This window comes from Acipenser ruthenus, chromosome 49, assembly GCF_902713425.1.
Source record: "Acipenser ruthenus chromosome 49, fAciRut3.2 maternal haplotype, whole genome shotgun sequence".
NCBI lineage: Eukaryota > Metazoa > Chordata > Actinopteri > Acipenseriformes > Acipenseridae > Acipenser > Acipenser ruthenus.
The window spans coordinates 5,230,253-5,253,843 of record NC_081237.1 but is presented as its reverse complement, the minus strand read 5'-3'; the positions used below and the strand labels follow the sequence as shown (position 1 = coordinate 5,253,843).

The 23,591-nt window shown below is 44.8% G+C and overlaps 1 protein-coding gene across 4 annotated transcripts in view; it reads left to right on the top strand.

Moving 5' to 3' along the window:
* The first annotated feature begins 336 nt into the window (after positions 1-336).
* LOC117428945 (transcriptional repressor p66-alpha) overlaps positions 337-23,591 on the top strand; it is a 36,160-nt gene continuing 12,905 nt past the window's right edge. For 2 of the 4 annotated variants that reach the window (XM_059014801.1, XM_059014799.1), the window contains exons 1-3: positions 337-743; positions 20,698-20,766; positions 21,154-21,457. In XM_059014801.1, coding sequence (XP_058870784.1) covers positions 20,736-20,766; positions 21,154-21,457 — 335 coding nt within the window. In that variant the 5' untranslated portion in view covers positions 337-743; positions 20,698-20,735. Of the gene's footprint in view, positions 744-5,344; positions 5,602-20,697; positions 20,767-21,153; positions 21,458-23,591 lie in introns of those variants that run through there. The other 2 variants (XM_034911953.2, XM_059014800.1) reach the window with 2 other exon arrangements.

Here is a 23,591-nt window from a genome sequence, read left to right as displayed (position 1 = left end):
CTTAAAAAAACTAGACATGGCTTCCCAGCTTGGGCATCCTGTACAGACGTGGGGACTCCATTTAATATGATCTGCAAAGAGAGTTCAATAGTCTTAACACTAGTGAAAAATCTGTAGAAATGGTATATCATAACTTTTCAGCCTTTTTCATCCTACTATCTAGCCTACCATAACAGAACTTTCTTAACCAATAAAATAATAACCCTTAGACACGCCTTTTATCGCTTCCATTGGCTGATAAGAAATTATGCCAGCTTTGGGTTGGCCGTCACTAACTTGGCCCGCCTATTGTTTATTTGTATTGGAACCAATTTCCGTTCCTCTTTGGTAGCGGCAGCTGCCACTCAACCTCTGGGAGCCGGAAGCAGGTGTGTGTATCAAATCTGCCTAGCAACCGGGTGCTGGATTTATTTAAAACGTTCATTTTATTTCAGGAATCCCATTTTTTTTTCTTTAAATATTATTATTTCTAGTTACTTAGTTTCTGTGCGACATAAAAAAAAAAAATTCAAATCCGTGTTTCCCAACCCACTCCCGGGTTCCACAAACCGGACCGGCCTGTTGGGCCCGCGGTATCCCCGAGTTTGAGTGAAACCCCAACCCGGATCTGAGCTCTAAAATCCCGTGCCCCGACTCCCCTCCTCACGGGTCCCCTCTGTTCCTTGGAGAAAAAATCGCCGGTGCTGAGTGAGAAGACGGGCCCCACTAACTGAACTAATCCTGCAAAGAAAGAAATCCCTAAGGTAGAAAAATATACCTTTTCCCCCCCACATAATGCAAATTACTTAAACTTACAACACTTTAAAAAAAAGTTGCAAGTATTTATTTGTGGGTTCGTGTGATTTATTCTTTTATTTATATATATATATATAAACCAATGCAGTTTGTTTTTTGTGTTGTGGTTTTTATAGTGCCCGCAGTGCCCTAAATAATAATATTTTGAGGTTTTGTTTGTGACAATTGTTCTTGTTACAATACTATTTATCAATATTAGTTTGTGTTTATTTAGTGCCTGTGTGATATGCTTAGCAGTGTAGAGTCACCATATTGTCAATTACCAACTTGTCTTGACTAGGCTGTTGCTGCTGGACCAAAAAAAAAATAATAATAATAATTTTCCCGAAATACCCGCCCCCCATGGCTGAGAATTGATGGTGAATTACAATGTATAATTCGTTACGCATCTCATTTAAAGTGTAACTTAATCTGGAATATTATACAATTATATATTTTATAATATACAATATAATATGTGCTTATATGTGTAATTTCAGGCTTAACAGTGCCATGCGGCCTGGATTATACTTCCTATTACTAGACATCTTTATTACTCCTTGATGCCTTCACTACTCAGTGTGTGTGTGTGTGTGTGTGTGTTGGGGGGGGGGGGGGGTAAGCTTAAAACCAGGACTTTATCACATTCAGTCCCCATTTCAGGATGCTTTGAAATAACAGTATCAACAAAAGTTTGTGTCTATATATATATATATATAATATAACATTTTTACAGCACTTGGATTAAATATGCAGCTGCATTGACGTGCTTTATAAAAGGTTATGTGTGCGTGCATTTTGTGTGTGTGTGTGTTGCTGTGTGGCTCTGTCTCTAGTGGCTGTATAAAAGTCCTGGTGTGAGGCTCTGATGAAGCTGCGTTTGATGGCAGACTAATTGCCAACACTGAGGTCAGTTGCACAGGCCTGGTCACGTGATCCCTTTATTTCCAGCCTGCCTGTGTAGTGACTGTGACATTCCTTTGATCAGACTTTGCTCCACAAGTTGGTTATGTGCGTGTGCCGAGCGAGGGGTTAAACCCTGGAGGGGACTAGGTTGTTTTCAGCAGTAATCGCTTTAATAAACCTGTGAAATCCAGTAGAGAAGTGCTGAATCAAAGAGGCGCAAGAGAAGTAGGAAGCTGATGCAAAGGGATGCTTTATTAGGTGATAGGTGTCAGCACTGCAAGTGTGCAGAGAGGAGACACTTCCTGCCAAATAGTGCGTCCAGTCGATCGTGACAGGGAGGGGTACTTCCTGTGTTGTTACTGTACTTTAATGAGGATTAAGTTGACAAGCAATCATGCTGCTGGTGTCAGCCATTGCCACATTACTAGGGAAGCAAGGCTGTCGGTTTTTAAATCCTGTTGGCAAAAGTGGGGTTAATATAGAGTGTTAGCTCTTGCATAGGGAAAGCATTTTTTTTTTTTTTTAATTATTATTTGTTTGTTTTTGAGGCTTATTTGAATAATTTCTTGTTTTTCATTTCTGACACTTGTCCTTTTCCCTTAGCAAGCCTATACTTTTAGTTCTTAAATGAATTGGAAGAAAATCAAAGTGGCTTTTTCTTTGTTTTAATTTGTGTTTGCTGTGGAAACCCAACAAAGCACGCCTGCCTTACAGAAACCCAAGCAAGAAGCGAGATGCGGGCGGGGGTTGCTAAGCTTTCCTGTCGGGGGGGAACAGTAGGTTTGTCGCACAGGTGCTTGGAACCTTGAAACGTCACAGGTTTCCATGTAGGACGTGGAAAGCCACTTAAATAAGGGAGTGCAGTGAAGGGTTAAAACCACACACGTGGTAACTGGGATCCCTGGATATTCCTGTGGGACTGTGGCAGTGGTGGTGAGTTTCAGTGTACCTCAGCCCTTTGTCTATTTGCCGTGTGAAGAACAAGTATGACAGGGATAGTGTAGAATGCCCTCCCCCCCCCCCAGGGTTAACATGTTTCATACTCTTGTATTTGAATTGCCTTTATGTGTTGGTCCTTTCAAAATCATATGCTTTACTATTCTTCTGGCAGCTCAGCAAGGGGATGGTTTCCTGGAGGGGTACTCTAGTAACGCAAGAGGACCCCCTGAAATATATAGATTCCCCCCCCCCCCCCCCCCCCCCCCAAAGAACTGCCGGAACAACAGTGTTGTTTTTATTGTAAATGTAGGTGCTGCTTACCTTACACCATTATGTATAGAAACCCACTCCAGTGAAAATGTAGACGCTGTAGGTCCATTGTTTGTTTGGACTGGCTAAGCCTCTCATTTGATTACATTGATCTGTCTGTCTATCTGTCTGTCCATCTGGCTGGCTGGCAGTATCTGTCTGTCTGTCTGTCTATCTATCTAGGTCAGGGGTGCCCAATCCTGGTCCTGGAGGGTCGGTGTCCCTCCTGGCTTTTGTTGCAACTGTGCTCTAAATGACTTAATTGGACCAATCAAGCCCTTATTAGAAGCTTAATTAGTCCAATTAATCAATTTACTGTACAGTTTGAACAAAAACCAGGAGGGCATGGGCCCTCCAGGACCAGGATTGGGCACCCCTGATCTAGGTGATTGTGTTTTATTCCAGGTAATATTTAACACAATGTTTTAATGAATCCATTGTTTGAAGTCCCTTGTTTAAAGTGTTGTTTGTGCCACTATTGCATGGAGCAGCACAGTTATTAGCCAGACAGCTATTCCTCTTGTGAGGCTTCAGTGTCTTGAACAGTACCCTGCATGGTCCCATTGAAAAGGCAGTGGGTCATTGCTTAGCTCCAGTGTGACGGTGAGAGCTGTAGTCCCTGTGCTGTGTACACACAGAAATCATCTTCTCGGGGGGTACCTGCTCCTTCAATGGATTTCCTTGATTCCCCGCATGGCTGCTTTTTGCAAAGGCCTGGGACAGTCACTTGTCCAGTTCCTTTAGCCAGTGTTTGTTTTGATCCACAGGCAGATGCATCTAATCATTTGGGTTGACTTGCTGGCTTGCATGTTTGTGTCTTTTTCAATATGCAAAACAGCATTTCTAATGTATTTGGGTACGTGTTTAGGGATGGAAATAAGACTCCTTCCTAATGCATAGCAGTTTCACCCATTCCAGGTTTTACTACGAGCTTGATTAGCCACAGTGTCTAGGTGACAAGCTCAGGTGTGTCTTATTGAACTCAGATTAAAACCTGGAATGGATGAAACTGCTACGCAATGGGAGTCTGGTTGCCGTTCCTGGAGTTGATGTGTGTGGAGTGATCTTAGATAAAGTGCTTGGGAAGGACTTCTCGTATAAGGCGCTATATAAGTGTGATATTATTACTGTTGTTGGTGGGTAGGTGTGTATCTTGGGACTTGGTGGCCCTCTTCCCATGGATATATAAATATTGATTGTTTCCTGCACCCTGTATAATACTCTCTGTACCTATTGATCCCCTCCTCACACACGCACACACACACACACAATGGGATACTTCCACTCCGTCCTGTTTGTCCTTTTCCCTGTGGGTCAGTGTGCGTTAACCCATTGCTCTACATATAGAATTGATCAGCTAGTGTCCCAGTATTTCCTAACCTCGCTGAGTGAAAGCAGTACCGTTTTTGTTTTTTATTTGTTCTAACATTTGTGGTCTTGCTTGCCCTCAATTTACCCTTTCCTCCTCCAGCACTGTAAATCTTAATTAAGGGGAGGGAGACTCCCATTGCATAGCAGTTGGATCCATCCCTGGTTTTTACTGTTAGTTTAATAAGACACACCTGCTCTTGTTACCCATGCACTGTGGTTAATCAAGCTTGGAGCAGAAGCCCAGCAGAATGATCTCTCGTTGTTCCACTTAGATTGGTATGCCATGCATACAGCAGCAGGATGTGTTGGTCAGTACTGTTCCCCAGTGCTGTGCTACACTGTGTGTGTCTCTATAGATCTGCTGTTGTCTGTCACTGGCAGTGCAATGCAGCAGTTCACCTGCTGTCTTACATTACAGTCTATCAGTACATAGAAATGTCTGTGTTACTGGAATACCCCCCCTCGCTGAATGCATTACTGAAAGGGGATGCTGCCTCTCTTCTCATCCCCATCCTTTTAAGCTTCACGACCAACAGTGGGTTATTCATACTGAATAGCATCTTGCACTGACTTGACAGCAAAGGATATCTGGCAGCAAGTGAATTTATCAATACGTTATTTATTTATTTATTTTTCTTTGGGGGGGGGGGGCTGGCATTAGAATGCCCAAGATTCCTAATGCCCCCCTCCCCCCAAACACACTACACATAATGATTTTTACTTGTATTACTCATTTTAATTTGACCCTCGCTTTGAACAAAATGCAATGTTGCTGCAAAATTTGGTACTGTACATTTTTTTTTTTTTTTTAACCAAAGTATTATTCACACTCTTTCCTTCGTTACTGTTAACTGGCCCTCAGTTTCAAGGAAGATTTATCAACCAGAATAAAATTTTTTTAAAAAAATGAAAAGGGATGTTGCATCTAACGTGGTCTCCGTTTAGCGGTCAGAAGAAGGCAGCAGTGTCGCTTGGCCCCCCTCCTCCCGTGTGAGTCTGGGCTGCCGCCGGTGTGTATCGACCAGTAAGCTCCCATTATGAACTGTGTATCTGAAAGGGGACGGTGCAGGCTAGCTCGGTAGTGGTCAAGTAGCTGTTTGGACTCGAGTCTCCACTGCGCATGCCCTGTGCGGTGACGCCGCGGCTCCATGTGTGAGAAGCGCATTATTTGGCAACCGGAGCGGCAGCGGGGAGGATTGAAAAGGGGGATCCCCGGGATTTAAACGCCGTATTACGGGGGAAATATTCACCCGAACCGCGAAGAAGACCCCAACTGGGACGGAACAGCGACACCTCGACTCCGTAAGTTCAGAAGTGGCCAAACTTTTTGGGGCTAAAATCGTTTTTTTTATTATTATTTTGAATTAATTGGAACTGGGGGCAAGTTTGCTATCTAAGGTAATGGATTGTATGCAATTAGTACACCTCTCTCTCTCCCCGGCTTGAGAGAACAAACCGATCTTGGGGGCAATAAAGTGGAGTAAATCGAACTAAACTTACCTCTGCTGGTGCTTGGGGAGCCGGGGATTGTAAATAGAGCAGTATCGGGGCTCAGTTTGGGGTATTTCATGTTTTATTTCAACGTTAATTTTGCAACTCGCAGCTGAACCCCGAGTCTCGTTGAGTGCCGAGACGAGTGGCCGTGCGAGTTACGGGAGAGATCGCTCGCCGTCCCTTTTTGAATCAATCGGTGCATTTATACAGGACAAAGTAAACTGGATTCAAAACATCCTGCTTAATTTAATACGCTCACTTGCGTATTTTGAAAGTTGAGAGTGAAAAAAAGTTTAAATTTTGCGTTTTTTTTCCCCTTTTTTCTCTCTCTCCCTTTTCTCCGCCCTCGCCGTGTAAATGGTTACGGCGAGGGGTACCCCGAATCTTTACCAACACGAATCGATCCCCTTTATTTATTTATTTTGTATCGTGTTTTTTTTTTTTTTTTTAGTTTAATTTTTTCAATAGGGAGTTTCAAACGATGTTCCCCGGTTTGTGTTTTTTGCTCTTTTTACTTGTAAAACGGCGCGATTTTAAAATGTTCAAACATGAGAAAAGCCGGCTTTCGGCTCTGGGTGGTGGGGAGCCCGAATCTTGGGGTTCGGTTGTGGCGTAATGGTGGAAGGCATTTGTATGTATCTTGGTTTCACTGAGCCCCCAATCGTGGCACTTAACCCGACTGGCAGTCAGTCTCCATCTCCCTTTCAAAATAGGAGTCCCCCTTAGTCTTCCTTACAAGTACGCTTTGCTTCCAGCACAGCAGGCTTATCTTCCTCCTCATCTTAAAGGTATACGCACTCTCAAATCGTGCAAGCCTAGACTACGGCAGGCTTGGCGCGAAGGCGGTGTGTGTTGGGGGGTGGTCTTTAGCAACGAATTTGACAAGTAAAAACCATGAAAGCAATATTGCTTTTAGCTTTGGAGAGCGACTTGCAAGTACCTTGGAAGTGATGCAGAGCACAGCTGCAAGAAAGTAACTTCATGCTGTGAAGCAGCTCCCATGTAATAAACAGCCAGCATAAAACACGTGTGAGCTGCAGAGATGTTATGGGCTGCGTGTTGTTTTTGCACTGGGCTGTGATCGGCACAGATCGCGCTACAGAAACATTTTGAAATCATTCATCTAGTCCCTCACTTCACTCAGTCAGTTAATTATTTGTTTATTTTTTTCCTTGCTTGCTTTGGTCACAATCTCAGAAGTTGCTTAGCTGGGTTGTATTGTACAGAGGAGTGATTTTAAGACGTTTGCATACCAGGATTCAGAGTTACTCCCCACTCTCACACTCCCACCCCACACCTCTTCCTCCATGATTATGGCCTCAGTGGGCTTTTTATTTTTTCTGGAGTCTTGAATCAAACTTTTCTAAAGTTGAAAGACCGCGAGCCAAGGTTTTGAATCTGTATTCTAACCTCGGCTGGGTTATCGCTCGCCCCTCTTTTTATCTCCTGTTTAAGATTATTTCCTGGCTTTGCTTCTTCAACTCCCATTTGGAACAGGCAGACATTTCACAGAGATTGTGAAAGATGGAAAGCGCCTGCTGCTGTTGCTTCCTGATACTTCTGATCTACCCAATGATCTGGCTGCAATCGGAGCATGTGACCTGCGACGGTTCCAGGATGTAGCATCTATATCAGGGTTTCCCAGTCCTGGTCCTGGGGACCCACTGTGTCGGGTTTTCATTCCAACCGAGTTCTCAGTTATGTAATTAAACCCTTAATTGAACTAATAATGTGCCAGATTAGACTTTAATTGCTCTCGGCTCTTAAAGTTGCAGATTTCAAGTTACTTATACAGTTGTATAGTTAGCTTGACATCGCCAACTGTTTAAAAGCTGAAAACAATTTAAAAGGTCTTATTAAGCTAATGAATAGTTAAATTAAGTAATTGATAACTCAGTTGGAATGAAAACCAGCAGACACGGGATCCCCAGGACCAGAGCATTGCATTGAAATATTTGCATATATAGAATTAACTTAAAAAATTATATATATAATTAGTCAACAACACGATGCATGTGTGAATCCCCTTGTGGATGGCATTCTGGAAACCCCAGATAATTCTGCACAGCTGCGAGTCTTTTAGGAAGGTGTGCTGGCCAGTGGGAGCGTGCATGTAGCGCAAATGTCAAACTTCCGTATTTAGTTGGGTGAAAAAATTGTCAAATTTGATTTGCTACTTTCTTTTGTTTTATGGGGGAAAATGGCATACAATGATTGTTTTCTGTACGATTCTGGAACGGACAGCAGTTGTTGTTCTGAATAATGGCCTGGGATTCTTTGTGGCAGGCAGAGTCTCGTGGGGCTGCGCTAAGCAACCAGGCAGGGTTGCAGTGACCGAGGACCCAGGGGGGGTGGAAGGAGTGCCTGTCAAAGTCCAGGATACACCTACCATTAAACAAGCCAGCACCGCAGGGATGAAGAATAAAACCAGTAGGGATTTTATATATACTGTGCTCCCTCGCTATAAGGCTCTCGGTTACAACACGCCTCGAATATAACGCTCCTACAGCATGTCCCCCAGTTCTAGTGATTCATGCAATATTTCTACAGTAAATACAGTACTGGTGTTGCTCAAACTGTAAACAACTTCTCAGTCTAACTTCCGTTTCTGTCTCTCTCCCTTTTGATGCAGTATCTGAACTGAAGAAAAGCTGCGCTGGCACTTTATAACACAGACATCTTATTCAGCATGCGTTTTATAACTGAATAAATATTAGGCCTATTACGTGGTTATCTTTCCTAATGTTTTTTTTTTTTTTTTTTTGCTGTGAGAGGAGCTGCAGCTTTTCTCCAGGAGTCGAGACGCTTCAGCCCCGCTCCGGCAGCTGAATCTGGGGCGAGCCCATTCCCTCTTCCCCTCTCCCGACCCGCTGTCCTTCTCGCACTTGGTTGTCTGTCGCTTCGAACTGAACTCCGACGTTTAGCAAGGCTGTTTTATAGTTTAAAAACTGCAAATTAAAGTGATCCACGAGTGGGAATGTTCCCTTTTTTTTACGTTGATTACATAGTTAATTCATAGAAAGTTACATTTTCGCTTCACTATATGTGCATTATAGAGACAGTTTTTGTTTTTGTATTGTAGTCAGATGTGTGTTGTGTCCCGCGGCGCCCCCCACCCCCTCCCCCGTTTATAATGCTCTTCGGTTATAACGGTCATATTGTGTGCCCCCGCCCCCCCGAGACCCATGTTATAGCGAGGGAGCAGCGTGTGTGTGTGTGTGTGTATATGTATATTAATATATATATAAATAACCCTGGTAGCAAGATTACAAGTTTGTATTAATATTCCAGATATTATTTATTCATTTGACTTATGCAGCTGTACTTGTCTGCTATGCATTAGTAAGATGGGGTGCATCACAGCACACTCGTTGTCAAGCAAAATTTCAACAACAAAAAAAGAGGAACCCTCCCAACATTCCTTAAATGGAACACGCAGTGCCACTCCCAGCTCCTGGAACTCGTTTCACATTTCTGGGAACCTCCGTTTCATTGTTTGACCAAAACTGTTTTCAGATGGTCCTTATCAAAGGAGAGGTGGACAGGCTATTAGAAAGCAGTTTAACAATAAGAAGCTGTCACAAGGGTAAGAGTTTCGTGGGTGTTTTTTTTTTTTTTTTTTTTTTAAAAGACAATGAATGTCTTCTGTAGCTTGTGGTTGCTGTTATCTCTAATGAAGCTTGGCCGGAAGTTTAAACAAGCCTGCAGCTCTGCTGTACTCCGTACCCACCTGTTGTACTAGCCCCTGAATAAACGTAGGAGGTCTATCACTCACACACACTCCCCCCCCATAAAGCTGTACGTTTCCTTCACTGCCAGAGGCACTCCAGTTACAAAGAACAGGAAATGGAGCACAGGGCAGGCAGGCAGACTTGAGTCCGTTCAGAACCAGCCTTGCAGTGAACTAAACCGACTCCGTTAGTTGAGACTGCTGCGTGGTTTTTGATGCTGCTGTCGGTCCCCTCAGATGGGAAACTGCCCCAGGCTTGGAGCCGCAGGAAGCAGGGAGGCAGACCAGTGCCACCAGTGAATCGGAGAGCCCTGGAGGCAGGCCCCATTGACCCGAGACAGAGACGCGTGTAACTTTCAATCCGGGGACTGACTGCAGGAGCACGATCCCAGAGTCTCGTTGTGAGACCAAACACAGGCATGCTATTGGACGTTTCAGACACGGACTCCACCACAACCCGGTCCTGAAACTCTCTCGAATAAATACCACCACAGTGGCTGATAGTCTCGTATAAAGATAACATTTTCTAACTACTGTTTTACCATCATAACGGACTGCAGTGTCACAGAATGGCCCACGCGTTTTTTACTTGAAATTTTCGTCTTGCTTTTTAAACTCCATCCCAGCACAGCAGCATGCTTGTTCACATTCGCTGTAGCTCCCAGCACGTCACTTTAGTTGGAGTCAAGCTGTTGTTTTATTTCTCTTTTAGAACTGGCTGTATGATACTGTATAGAAACGAACAGCAGAAGCAAGCAGCTCAGGAAAGTGCCAAACGTTGCCCCTTAAGGCACACAAGGAACTGAGCGGTTGTTAAAATCGTTTCTTCTTCAGATACGTTTGGATGACCAGGTCCAACCTGTCCAGTACATTTGAAACCCTTATTCGTGAAACCTCATTGCAAAAATAAGAATGTTTGCATCGTTTTGATTTGTGGGACCTTAAAGTGTTAAACTTGCTGAAAAAAAAACACCCTAGCCTGATAGGAGCCCAGGGCTGAAGACCAGCGTCCGCAGTCCCAGGCAGGGGGGGTTTCCACTGTGTCTCCGCCTTGCCTTGAGTCACGATCTGACTTTCTGAAAAGAGGAGTCGATTATGTTCCAAGAAGTGCTTGATGCAAAACAAGAAACGCAAATGAGAGCTGGGATTAAGAGTTAACCCGCTCAGCCCCTCCCCATCCTAACAAAAGTTTTGAATATTCTGATTTGAATGCTACAACGACCAGAAGGCACCTGTTCAGGTAACTGACACAATGTGAGGCAGCCAGAACAGAGACAGGAAACGTCAGAGAGACGCGTGGACCTGGACAGCTCCGAGGAACCTTGGGTTTCGCAGGGGTGCAAACAAGACTCCTATTGCATATCAGTTTCACCCATTCCATTTTTTACTGCCAGCTTGATTAGCCGCAGTGTACAGGTAACAAGCTCAGGTCTGTCTGATTTAAAACCAGGAATGGATCAAACTGCTAAGCAGTGGGAGTCTTATTTCCATCCCTGGTTTGAGGTCTCAATTCTAGTTGGTCCCAAGTTGTAGAACTGAACAACACTATTATTCTAGGGTGGGTGGAGGCGGGGGTGGGTATCATTTAATTGCAAAAGCACCTCCCGCTGTTCTGGTAAGTGTTATCAAAAACAAAGAGTGGGTTTTACCCATGCTGGGTAATAAAAAGACCTGCATCATTTGTCAGAAATGAACTGATTAATTGTGTAGTGAAGTCAGTGGCATAGTCCCCTATAGAACTAAGCTAGCATGAGTATTAGATGCATGTTAAAGATTTCATCAGGATTTTCACGAGGTCCCTCGTTTTGCATTGAGGTTTTGTCCCGTTGTTTAGCAGCTGTCTCTTCCACTTAGCTGCATGTTACAAGTCTCGCAAGAGTTAGCAGGTACTGCAGGTACTGTGGAGAGGTCTTGATAGACCTTTCACTTTCACTATTGCTCTGAAACTGATAAGCCACACCAATAAAAACCTGCTGTTGGGTTAGTAAAACATTGTGGCGTAACTCAAGATACGGACGGTGTTTTTAATTTCCTAATACAGTACAATTATATATAATTTAATTCATATTTTTAGTAATACATATTTTTTATTCTAAAGTTGGTGTGCTTTGCAGATTCTATAATTTACATGTAATGCAAAAAAAAAGTGAATTTAAAGGGAGAGCATTGTGGATTGAAAGAGAAGTCTGTCGACCAACCTAACAGAATTAAGATTTCCTGTTCCGCTGGCCGTTACTGCCCAACATCCTTATGGTGTGAAAAACGTCTTTTACACGATTAAATCTATCATTGCTTGTAGTCAATACTGTGTGTCTCGTGGGGGATTGAGAGTCGTACAGCGTCCGCCCTAATCCACCCTGAAGGTAGTAAGTGGAAGGCAGGGGATGGGGGTGTGCGTGTTTTTAAAGTATAAAATGTGTACAAATAAGTTTTTGAAAGAACTGCAAACTGTGCCGTTCATACAGTCCTGAAAAGAATCCTGTCACTCAAAGAAACCCGATCTCATGAATCTGCATCTGTGATGATCGTCACAAAAGAGGAGCACAAAGCATGATGTAAAGAACTTCAAGTCTGCTAGCCAGTGTGCAACAATGCCCAACTGCCTAGAGCGCACACACGCACGCACGCACGCACGCACACGCACATACACACGCACACGCACACACACACACACACAGACACACACACACACACACGCACGCGCACACACATATACGCACACACACACGCGACAAAACAAGATCGAGACTTTTTTAAAAACTTCTGATAAGACCCATCCACACACAAGTCTTGCTCTCTCATTTTTCTCATGTCCGCTTCTCAAATGGCCCATAAGATTTGTCTTTTACACGTTTTGTGGGAGACGCAGCTTGATGTGCATTTGCATAGTCTTAATCCGACTTTGCCATGTAAATATTAATATGGTGTCACTTTTCCCTTAGTCAGGGAACCTGAGCCTGTATGATCTGTTCTGATGGAGTGCCCTTTGATCCATAGCAATGGAGACTTGGTTGGTTTGTTTGTTTGTTTTTAGAGGTGGTGTTTGCTCTAGTATTTAATAGTCGATTTTATAAAAGTAAACCTTCAGTGGGTCCTCGGACCCCCAGTATTTTCTAATGTTTTTTTCAGCTTAGAAGTAGTTGGCGTTTATCCTCTTCCAGTTTGCTGCTTCTAGTCCCAGTCTGGGGAACCTATCCACCAGCAAAACCAGTAAACCATCAAACCTTGCTCCAGCCATGCCACCTTCATTTATTAATGTTGAATTTTTTTTTTTTTTTTTTTTTTTTTTTTATAATTTTTTTTAATTAATTAAATTAGTCAGTCAAGAGTCACCTTCTAACCAGGTCTTTTTAATAGTTAACTGTTCAATTAAAAAAAAAAATATATATATATATATATAATATAATTTTTTTTTTTTTTGAATGGACTGCTGGAAGAGCCCCTAGCGAGTCACCATTTCACGACACGACCTGCTGCTTCCATTTCCCAGTCCGCTGTGCTGCTTCTCTGGAAGATGCCGGATGGCTGTCTGGCCGCCTGGGCAGTAAACAGGAAGCTACCTCCCTCTGAAGCTCGCCTGTCAGGTTGCTGAGCTGCGAGGCAGGCAGCGAGTTGTTTGTACACCACGGCGGATGGTTAGCCTCACAACCTGGGTGCCTTGACTTCCTGCCAGTAAGAGAGAGAGACAGAGGGAGAGAGGGGGATGGGCAGTTCCTGCTAAGCAGAGTGTCATTCTCTGACACTGAACTGGGTTACTGTACTGTACTGTACAGCCCTGCTCTCTGATTGGACAGCAAGGCAGGTCAAGGGCAGAGGAGACCTGAGTCTTATCTCTCTGGGGCTGCTGGGTAGAACAGCTGGGAGTTTATCAAGTGGGAGTGTTGTGTTTTGTGTGTTGTTTTTATAGGTCTTCCATTTTAGTGAAAAGAGTTTGATAAATGTTGCGTGTGTGGATATCCGGTGGGGTAGTGATCTAGATAAAACAAGTGCAAAAGTTTGATATTGAAAATGTAGGTGTGTAATGGTCGGATGCTGTGCAGAACTTGGAGAACCCTCAATTTCCTTTAACTTGCGTGACATTATATAGCCTGCCGACACCTTTTTATTTTTTTTTATGACGAATCCTTTCTTGCAAAGGTGCCAGATTGCATGTGTGCGCTGCATATCTGCTAAACTCCCCTCCACACGCGTGAGCGCCTGCTGTGCAGAGTGACGTGACCGCTCGCTCCGGCACACTTGTTTTGGCAGATGGAGTGTACCCGCTATTCCGTAGGCAGGATTCATGCTTGTCTTCTTGCAGCCAAAGGGTGAGATCAGCAGAAACATCTCCAAGCTCGCTCAAAGAAGAGCAACATTTACTTACCCCAGAGCCCCCCCTGGACCCAACCCACCTTCCCCTCCACATCTAGGACAATTGGAGCAAACCTGCAGTAAATAAATACATTGAAAGGCAAAGACGATATCTGGTGTATAACAGGGCGAGTGGGATATTTCTTTCACAGATCTTTACTGGTGATGTGCCAGTACCTGACAGCAGCATTAGATGTGCTTTCCTAGGCAGTTGAATACAGAAAATAATTCTGTGGTCATTTTCGCAGGACTTAAGCAAGGGAGTATTATGGAATCACGGTGCGTTGATGTTTGGACAAAGATACCAATGCAAACGCAATTCAGGCTTCACTGGAAGATACAGGGCGGCTGGCTGGTGCGTCAGGCTTACTGTCCGCATCTCGCTGATTGGATGCCTGTTTCCTCACTGTCTGTCCAGCAGTTTCTTTGCTGTTGTGAGTGCAATGCCTTACCGCAAGCCTGTAGACGTCTCTGGACAATGCTTGGCATGCGATATCCAGTTCCTGGCTCTGATTACAATATTAATTTCATTTTGTTTTTGGCAGTTTAATGCAAGCATCACTGTAGAAAATTTAAATTGAATAAGACCATAAAGGGACCCACCCTGTGGTCAGTACTGATGGGGTGCGAATTGCCTTCCACTAATAGGATTATATGGCATCTTCTTTTTAGAAGATGGCTAAATGGTGCCATTGCTTTTAACACACTGCTCGTCAGTTAGCCTGTAGCTGTTAATTGAATCCGGTGGCATTTTTTCCACTTTAGGTATTTCGAGTGTGCAACACTGCTGGCTTTTAATGGCTTTGCGTACTGATTTCTGACCTGTGACCTGGATGTCGTTCTTAAACATTAGCCTCTCCAGTCTTTAAGTGTCTCCTCGCCCTAAAACCAAAACCCTCCTGAGAATCGAACCTTTTAGATCTTCTCATGTTCTCATGTTGGTTTTTCACTCGCCCACGGCACCTGGCATATACCTCTGCATGTATGTAGTGTATTGCGCACAGACTCGCATGTATGTGTCTACATGTGTACACGCCCCGCCTGCAGTTCAGCATGTTTAACCCAGGTCTGTTAATTGCCCCCTTCCCAGAGCTAGACTGGGTGTGTCAGTGGTTTTGTGGTTATTGAGAAGCTGCAGGAGTTTCCCAAGCCATTGTTGTTTTGTTCTGTTGACTTGACTCTCTTCTTGGAGAATGTGGTGTAGCCCAGATTTCAGAAACCCGGATCTGAGATCGCAGGCATTACGCAACGCTGTCATTTTTAGTTAAACCAGCATTCCCAAAGCCTATGTGGCGACGTTTCTATTATTGATTTTTTTTTACTAATCGGAATGCATCATTTTGCAGAACATGCATTCTTGTAGAAAATGAATTTCCCCAAACTGATTTTGAGCAGCAGAGTGTGTGATTTTTTTTCACTGTAGCTTATAAACCATTTCTTTCTCGCGTGTTTAAGATATATGTATGTCTCCAATCTGCTATACTTGTAATCAATCAAAATGAAACCACTGCACTTCCGTAAACACAAGAACATGATACAAATAAGATGAGCAATTGAATTAAAGCAGTGCTTTACAGAATGAAATGTGGTCCAGTTACAAGAGGCAGTCTTGTGTTATCCAGAAAGCAGGTTTCGAGGAGAGAGGAAGCCAGTGTCTCTACTGCTGAAGCTGGTGATGTCTGCTTTCTGGCGAGGTGCTTTAGGGTGCTGCTGTAAGAAGGCGTGTTGTAAACTTGTATGGCACGGAGGAATTGGAATAATTGTGGTGTTAAACTTGATTGTGGGGAATTAATTTTTGCAGGACCAGAACAGAAACGTGGAGTGTTTTTAATGGGTTCTGAGCGCTGGGATCCCTGTCTACGGTTCCCAAGAGAAGAGGAGCACAGTTTAATTTCTAGCTGGCAAAGAGGGGGAGTTTCTATAAATAGTGTGACTGTGGGCCGCAGCTGACTGTCTTGGAATGTGTGGTTTTTTTTTTTTTTTGTTGGTTTAAAGAAGAATTAAAAAAAACACAAGTCCCACTCTAATCACAGAAAATCAAGGTACTGTAAGAAAGGTAGTTGGTAGATCCTGGTCAACAAGCGAAGGCATCGCTGCCCAGGTTAGCCCCAAAAGATAACTCGAGCTAAAACGCTTCAAACGAAATCCAGCCGTCAGCCGATCAGTTCAGACACAGTGTTGGAGTGTGAGCCAAATCACCCGGCAGGTGAAGATTAAATAATATGTATGAAGTACATCTGTAGACTCTTTTCTTTATTCTGTCTTCCAATACAGAGCTGTTAAATGACCATTGAATGTGGACAATCATTTGTTCCCAGTTTAGTGTTTTGGGGTTTGCAGCCTGGTCTTCCCTTGCGCTGTTGTTGCTAGGGGAAGGGTGCAGGGGAGACTCCAGCACTCGCGGGGTTAAAGCCTGCCATTTTGTTAGGTAACACCCTTCACGGACTGATCTGTGAATGGCACTAAAATGGCAGGGCTTAACCCTTTGTGCCCCGGAGTGACTGCACGCAGGGACTTCTGGGGAGGCAACTCTGCAGATGATCAGCGAGCCAGTTAAAAGTGTGAAGGCTTGTGTGTGTTCATGCTCTAGGGCAAGTTACATTGTGACATTCACCTGCCTGCACTGTGAACAAGCTGTCTGGTTGTTTATTACTTTAGTTACAGCTGCAGGGAGCTCAGGTGGTGCAAGTATAGTAGAACGAAGGGGCTTTTGTAATGGAGTGACCCCTCTCCCAGGAGGTGCAGAAATACCAGCAGCAGCAGGGTGGGGATTTCAAGGGAGAAAACAAACTAAACTCTGATCTTCGTTACTGTCGTTTTATTGCAGAATCTCAGCAGGGATATTCATAATGCATGGGTGCTTTTTATTTATTCATTTATTTATTTTACATTTATTATAAATATTGTAAAATTGACAGGGAGGGTGAGGTTTCTCTATAGAGGAGTCAAAAAAGCAAGTGTTCTCGTGACTCCTGCAGAGTGCTGGTGTTGCATCAGGCGCTATAAATCATGTCTGTGGACTGGTGCTCCTTGGCCGGTGCTTGTATACACTTCAACAAAGGAAGTGCGCAGTGCTTATAGCCCCAAGAGTATTGCTAAAAAATCGAGTCGAACGCAGTCTTGCATTGCATCAGACGAGGCAGACTATCACCATCCCCACATCCTTGCAGGTTAGACTCCCAGTGCACAGCGTTGAGCTGACACGAAGGCTGTAGGTGTTAGATTCCTAGTAATTGATTATAAATCTGTGGTTCTCAAACTTTTTGCCAACTTTGTAGCGCCTCCGTGACCACACTAATGCCCTTTTAAATATATTGTAGAAATTCATCTGTGTAGATAAACATTGGAAAACAAAATACATGAAATATATATAAATTTCACTGCAATTCTGCAACGGTAAATATTAACAACTGAGTTTGACAACCCCTGATTTATAAATCACTAAGGAGAGGATAATTCTGTATGTGATCGTGGTCCCCTATAAACCCAGTCTCACACCCGTCCCCAGCAATCCCCAGGCTGTTTTTAATTCAAAAGATCTCCTCCCCCTTGGCTCTCCGGGGGACTCCGAGGCAGCCCTGTGTGGATTGAATCTAAAGCTTTCCTGCGCGAATCCCAGGTCACTTGAGTGACTGTAGTCTTTGTACTTATTGATGGCAGGGTGTAAGTCATGGGCGAGGTGCATGGCGGGGGGGTGGGGACAGTGGCCTGGGATGACCTTTGTTATGTAAATCTCCTATCTTGTATCATTTTGAATAACAGCAAGGAGAGCGAGCCCAGTGTGGCGTTAGAGGCATTAAGACTGCAGCAGCGTAGAACAGAACAGCTTCGTGTTCTGGGGAAAAAAAGGTGGATGTATTTAATATCTTGATGTGGCTGAACAGTGAACCAGCCCTGCTGGCGTTTGTCACATAATGAGGGGCAGATTTTCATTTGCCAGTAAACTGTCGACAGTCCTGGCAAACAGAAATGCAGGCAACTAGACATGCTGTCGGACTGTGTATTTTTATGTTTTGTTATTACTACAACTTTAGGACATTTGGAGTGCTTAAAGGTTGTTTTGCCAGACAGCAGGACTCTGTTCTGGAACGTTGCCAGCGCCCCCCCGCCCCCCCCCCCCCCCCACCACACACACACACACACACACACACACACACACTGTCCCAGCCCCTTCCCTCCCTTCGTAATCAACCAAAATTCAACAGAGTGTTTTCAAATAGTAAATACTATTCCTGTAAAAACTTCACAAGAACTTCGTACCATTTTAGAAGTTTGTTTTTTGGGTTTTTTTTTTTTTTTACTAAAATGTCATCTCTTTTTCTATCTCCACTCTCCAGAAACTGGTTTAGATATAATAGTAAAAGGAGATTTGTCCCATATTCAAAAATAAATAACATAAAAAAAAAAAGTAGTCAAGTAAGCCCTTGAGGACTTAGTCCAAAACAAATGGTATGCAAGCAGAACTGTTTGCAATAATGCAGCTCCCTGAAGCCCAGCCGCTGCTGTGCTGGATCAGAGTGAAGGGCTGCTGGTTGCAGTGGAGCTCATTACTGGTGCTGGCCCTGGAGACAGACTGCCACCCGTCCTCGCAAAGCCACAGGGACGCTCCGGGATGTGTGTGTGTGTGTCACACTCTTGCACATACAGGACTGGCTGCCTCAGTTTGGTGCAGTGAAGGGTTTCTCTGCTTTTAAGTGTTCTGCACAGGGTTGGCGTGGGTGTATTCTAGAATCAGATAGCTGGGAACCAGTTGGGAGTTCGCTGGGAGTTTTATAGAGGGTGTCGTGCAATGACGACTTTTTGTTTTGAGTATTGTGCAGGAAAGTTTGCTAAAAGAAGTCAAGGTAGTCAAAGGTCAACAAATCCGACTTTCCTTTGTAGAGAGAAAATAAAACCTGTATTTACTGTGATCACAGGGTTGCACATACACTTTATGTATAAAGCATAATGAAGCCAATGTCTTTGTAATTGTGGCCTCTGACAACCTGGGTTGGCTGTAAAGTTATGAGAGGGGAAGACTGGCACTTTAAAAGTAGCAACACTAGGTGATGATGCTGTGTTTGTGTCTCTCTCTCTCTTCCATACTCTCTCTCTGTGCCTTTCTCTCTGTCTCTCTCTCTCCCTCTCTCTGTATGTGTCTCTCTCTTTCCTACTCTCTTCCATACTCTCTCTCCCTCTGTGTGTGTGTGTCTGTCTCCTCTCTTCCTCCCTCTTCCATACTGTCTCCTCTCTCTCTCTCTCTCTCTCTCTCTCTCTCTCTCTCTCTCTCTCTCTCTCTCTCTCTCTCTCTCTCTCTCTCTCTCTCTCTCTCTCCTCTCTCCCCCCCCTCCCTCCCTGCCAGACGCGTGTTTTGGAATGTCAGTGGCGTCTCTCTCACAGACAGGCGTTGCTTAGCTGTTTGTGCAGCCAGTCCGACGCACCGAGGGTTAAACCTGCTTCAGCCTCTCGCCCACGAACCGGTTTAGACTGGTTTTCTGGAAAATGCTTTGTCTCCCAGTGAATCCTGGGAAGGGTCATGTGGGGCCCCAGTGATGTCATGGAGATGAGAAAGACCTTGAGTCAGCTTTCTTTTATCAGATGCGAGATGAGTGTGTTTGTGAGAGAGTGTCCTACGTGTAGTAACAGAGAGGCATGCACCGTCACTCTGCAGGGCCACCATCGCTACCCCACTGTCCCACTAATGGAGAAAAAGTAAAGTTTCAAAAAAGTTTTTGGAACAGAAGGGGTTAAATTTATCCCATAAGAGCAGGGCACTTCCTGTGCTGCACAGCGACAGGCACCTCCCTTCATTTGTCAGTATAAGACGTGGTTCTCTAAATAGTACAGTCAGCTCCACCCCAGCCCCTAACAGGGGGTCCCAGATTCATCCCAATACCCGGCCAGTTTCCTGAACAGGAACACATTCTTGTGATCTTGCACTGTGGGGCACGGGAGGTGTGTGTGTGGAAGTGGATTGTGGCATTGCAATCTTGATATGACTGGATAGCTTGCAGAGTGTTTGTAGAGGTTGTGCTTTTCATAGGATCTCTCCTCCGTTATCAGGAACGTGTTTGTACCATCCACAGTCTCCAGGGATAGTTCTTGCTGAAGTTTAGCAATGGAAGTGTCACTGTGGGTTTGTGCTCTGCTCCAGTGCTGCTGGTTCCTATTAACACAGCCCTGTTCTTCATTTCTGAGGGCGTCCTGGTTGTCTAGAGAGATGAGGATGGCTTGCACCGTAACCGTTTCGATAACTCTTTCATTTTTGCTCTGTAATAATCGGACCTCCGTTCCTCTGTGTCTCTTTTAAACGTATGCTGACATTTGTAAGTCTTACGATATGCAATGCCTCCACTTCAGTATAACTGTGTCCATCCGAGCAACAACAAGATACTTACTATACTATATCGTAAAAAGCAAACGCACAGCATTGATACACGGGCTGGTCAGGTTAGTTATCTGTGCCTGTGGACGACAACATTAAATGTATTTTGTGTGTGTTTTATTGAACCAATCTGTTTTGAATATCAAAGACTTGCCAGCGGCTTCCACAGTAGGTATTGGAAGTAAAGTTTGAATTTGTGTGAAGGTGTATCGAGCAGTTTTAGCGTACCTGGTCCGAGCAAGAGGAACCTGTTCATTTCTTCCTGCAAATCGCAGCCTGTCAAACTCGAAACTCATCTCATAGTTTCAGAAAAGTGGAGCTTCTCAAATACTTGTCATCACTTTAATTGTCCTCGGGGTGACCCTGTGAATTGGGTAACCTGTATCTTAAATAAATAAATAAATAAATAAATAAATAACCCCTCCCCTTTTTTTTCCCTTGTTTCATTTTGTTCTGACAGTACTGGAAATAAAAACTTCATAAGAGGGGTCTGCTAGAATGGAGCAGACCGTAGAGACGACTACAGGATGTGAGTAAATTAAGGCCCCCCCCCCACCCTCCACCCCCCCCCTGCTAGAAATGCCTTCCCCTTTGCAGGCAGCTCAGAACCTGCGGGGGATAGGGGATGTGGTGAGGCTGTCCGTCAGCCTGTCTGTATCGCACGTCTTCCCAATCACTGGCACGAGTTTTGCGAATGCTGGTCGTTCTTTTTCCCCTGGCATTTGATGACGTTCTGGTCTCCTGTAAAGCACAATCTCTTTCATAATAACACAATTATTAATAAGAATAATAAAGCTGGTGTTTATGGTGGTCCCGAACTCAAACTAACAAACTCGCTATCCTAAAAATGAATATTGAAAACCCAATTAATCAAATGATGGATTTTAACCACTTTTTTTTTTTCTCTCCTGTGAAGGTATTGAGATGTCGGAGGAGGCGGTCCGCCGGACGCGCAGTCAGAAACGGGCGCTGGAGCGAGACTCGCTCCCCAGCGAGGGGGACCCCAAGAAGATGAAGCTGGAGAAGGGGGACCCCGTGAAGAGCGAGGAGGAGGCAGGAGGAGGAGTGGGGGATCTGAAGGTCAAGGCAGAGCCTGGGACCCCTGCCTCTGCCACCAGCACCAAGGTGCAGGCGATGCTGAAGGGGGGGGAGGTCAAGGCCACCATCAAAGTGGAGGTGCAGACGGGGGACCAGCCTGTCGACATGAGCACGGCCAAGAGGTGAGACCCCCCTAGTCTCTACAGGGATGGAAACAAGACCCCCATTGCAGAGCGGCTTGATCCGTGCCTGGTTTTACTATGAGTTTAATAACACACACCTGAGCTTGTTACCTATACGCTGGGGCTCGTAGTAAAACCTGGAGTGTGTGAAACTGCTATGCAACAGGAGTCTTATTTCCATCCCAGTCTGTATGCTGGGGTGCGCAAACCCCGTCAGCGAGGTCCAGAGCACTCCCAGGTCCTACAGGTTTTGCGGTGTGTCATGCGTACCTCTGAAACACTCCACAGTGCTGCGTTTAGATCTACTGAAAGAAAACGGAATCTTTCATTCACATTCAAGGAATGCATCAAGGCTTTTTTTTTTTTTTATGTAGGTGTAGGTAACGTTAAAATAAGTAACTGTTTCAGGACCTGCAAGGAGGCTGGTTCAGTTAATTAGATTGGGTTACAGGTGAATCAAAGACCAGGAGTTGGACAGGGATGGAAGTAACACCTGTGGCTAATCAAGCGCACGTTACAATGTGGAATGGGTGAAACGGCTGTGAAATAGGAGTCTTGCTTCTATCCCTGCTGGTAAATAAAGCAATGGTGCTCATCTGTGTCAGTACCAGTTCAAGGGGGGGGGGGGGGGGCTTCACACTGGTAAAGAGATATCTTGAGAACCACTTCTTCTGTGAAAAATGGAAGAACTTTTGCCAACTACTACTTTCACACGTAGCCAGAGACACAGATGAGGTTGAATTGGTTTGACTGGATTTCTGCTTCCCTGGTTATACAAAAGGCACTTTTGTTTGTTTTACAAAAAAAAAAAAGTGTCTTGTGGTCCATCATTAGACCACATGCTCTGGACGGTCCATTTTAACAATCTAAAAAATACTAGATTTAAACACCAACGTCCTTTAACACAGGGGTGTCCAATCCCAGTCCTGGAGGCTCATTCCACTCCAGGTTTAACAGGTACAATGAGATCATGAACTACTTCAGGGTCTGGGTGGAGGTAAAATTGGTTCAATTAAAGAATTTAGAACAGGGTTGGAACAAAGACCAGGACTGGAAGGACTAACTTTGGCCGCCCCTGCTTTATTAATCCTGCTGTGATTTTTATTAACCTGCTATGTTGTTTTAGGGCTGTGGTATGTGGCGTGTCCCACTGCAGCCCCCCTAATTTTGAAAACTTCCAATTAGACTTCAACTAAGTAAAAACGTAAATTTGAATTGCGCTTCTCCTCTAACCTTAAAATGAGTGGGGAACTTAACCACTGTCTTGGTTTAATTATGAAGCCATCAAAAACCGTGTGTGTGTGTGTGTGTGTGTCGGATGGTGTTGGGGTGCAGTCTCTCTGTTGTGCTGGTTTGGGGGTGCAGACAGTGAGTAGTTTGCAGGAGTTGCTGGTGGCTCTCTTGGCAGCCTGTGTGTCGGATGGTGTTGGGGTGCAGTCTCTCTGTTGTGCTGGTTTGGGGGTGCAGACAGTGAGTAGTTTGCAGGAGTTGCTGGTGGCTCTCTTGGCAGCCTGTGTGTCGGATGGTGTTGGGGTGCAGTCTCTCTGTTGTGCTGGTTTGGGGGGTGCAGACAGTGAGTAGTTTGCAGGAGTTGCTGGTGGCTCTCTTGGCAGCCTGTGTGTCGGATGGTGTTGGGGTGCAGTCTCTCTGTTGTGCTGGTTTGGGGGGTGCAGACAGTGAGTAGTTTGCAGGAGTTGCTGGTGGCTCTCTTGGCAGCCTGTGTGTCGGATGGTGTTGGGGTGCAGTCTCTCTGTTGTGCTGGTTTGGGGGGTGCAGACAGTGAGTAGTTTGCAGGAGTTGCTGGTGGCTCTCTTGGCAGCCTGTGTGTCGGATGGTGTTGGGGTGCAGTCTCTCTGTTGTGCTGGTTTGGGGGTGCAGACAGTGAGTAGTTTGCAGGAGTTGCTGGTGGCTCTCTTGGCAGCCTGTGTGTCGGATGGTGTTGGGGTGCAGTCTCTCTGTTGTGCTGGTTTGAGGGGTGCAGACAGTGAGTCGTTTGCAGGAGTTGCTGGTGGCTGTCTTGGCAGCCTGTGTGTTGGAGGAACACGCTTCAGTTCAGACAGGAAGTTGTGTGCGAGTCTCAGGCCGGCCCTCGAGGAGCAGCAACTCCATTTTCTCCCGGCACCTGAACCCACCT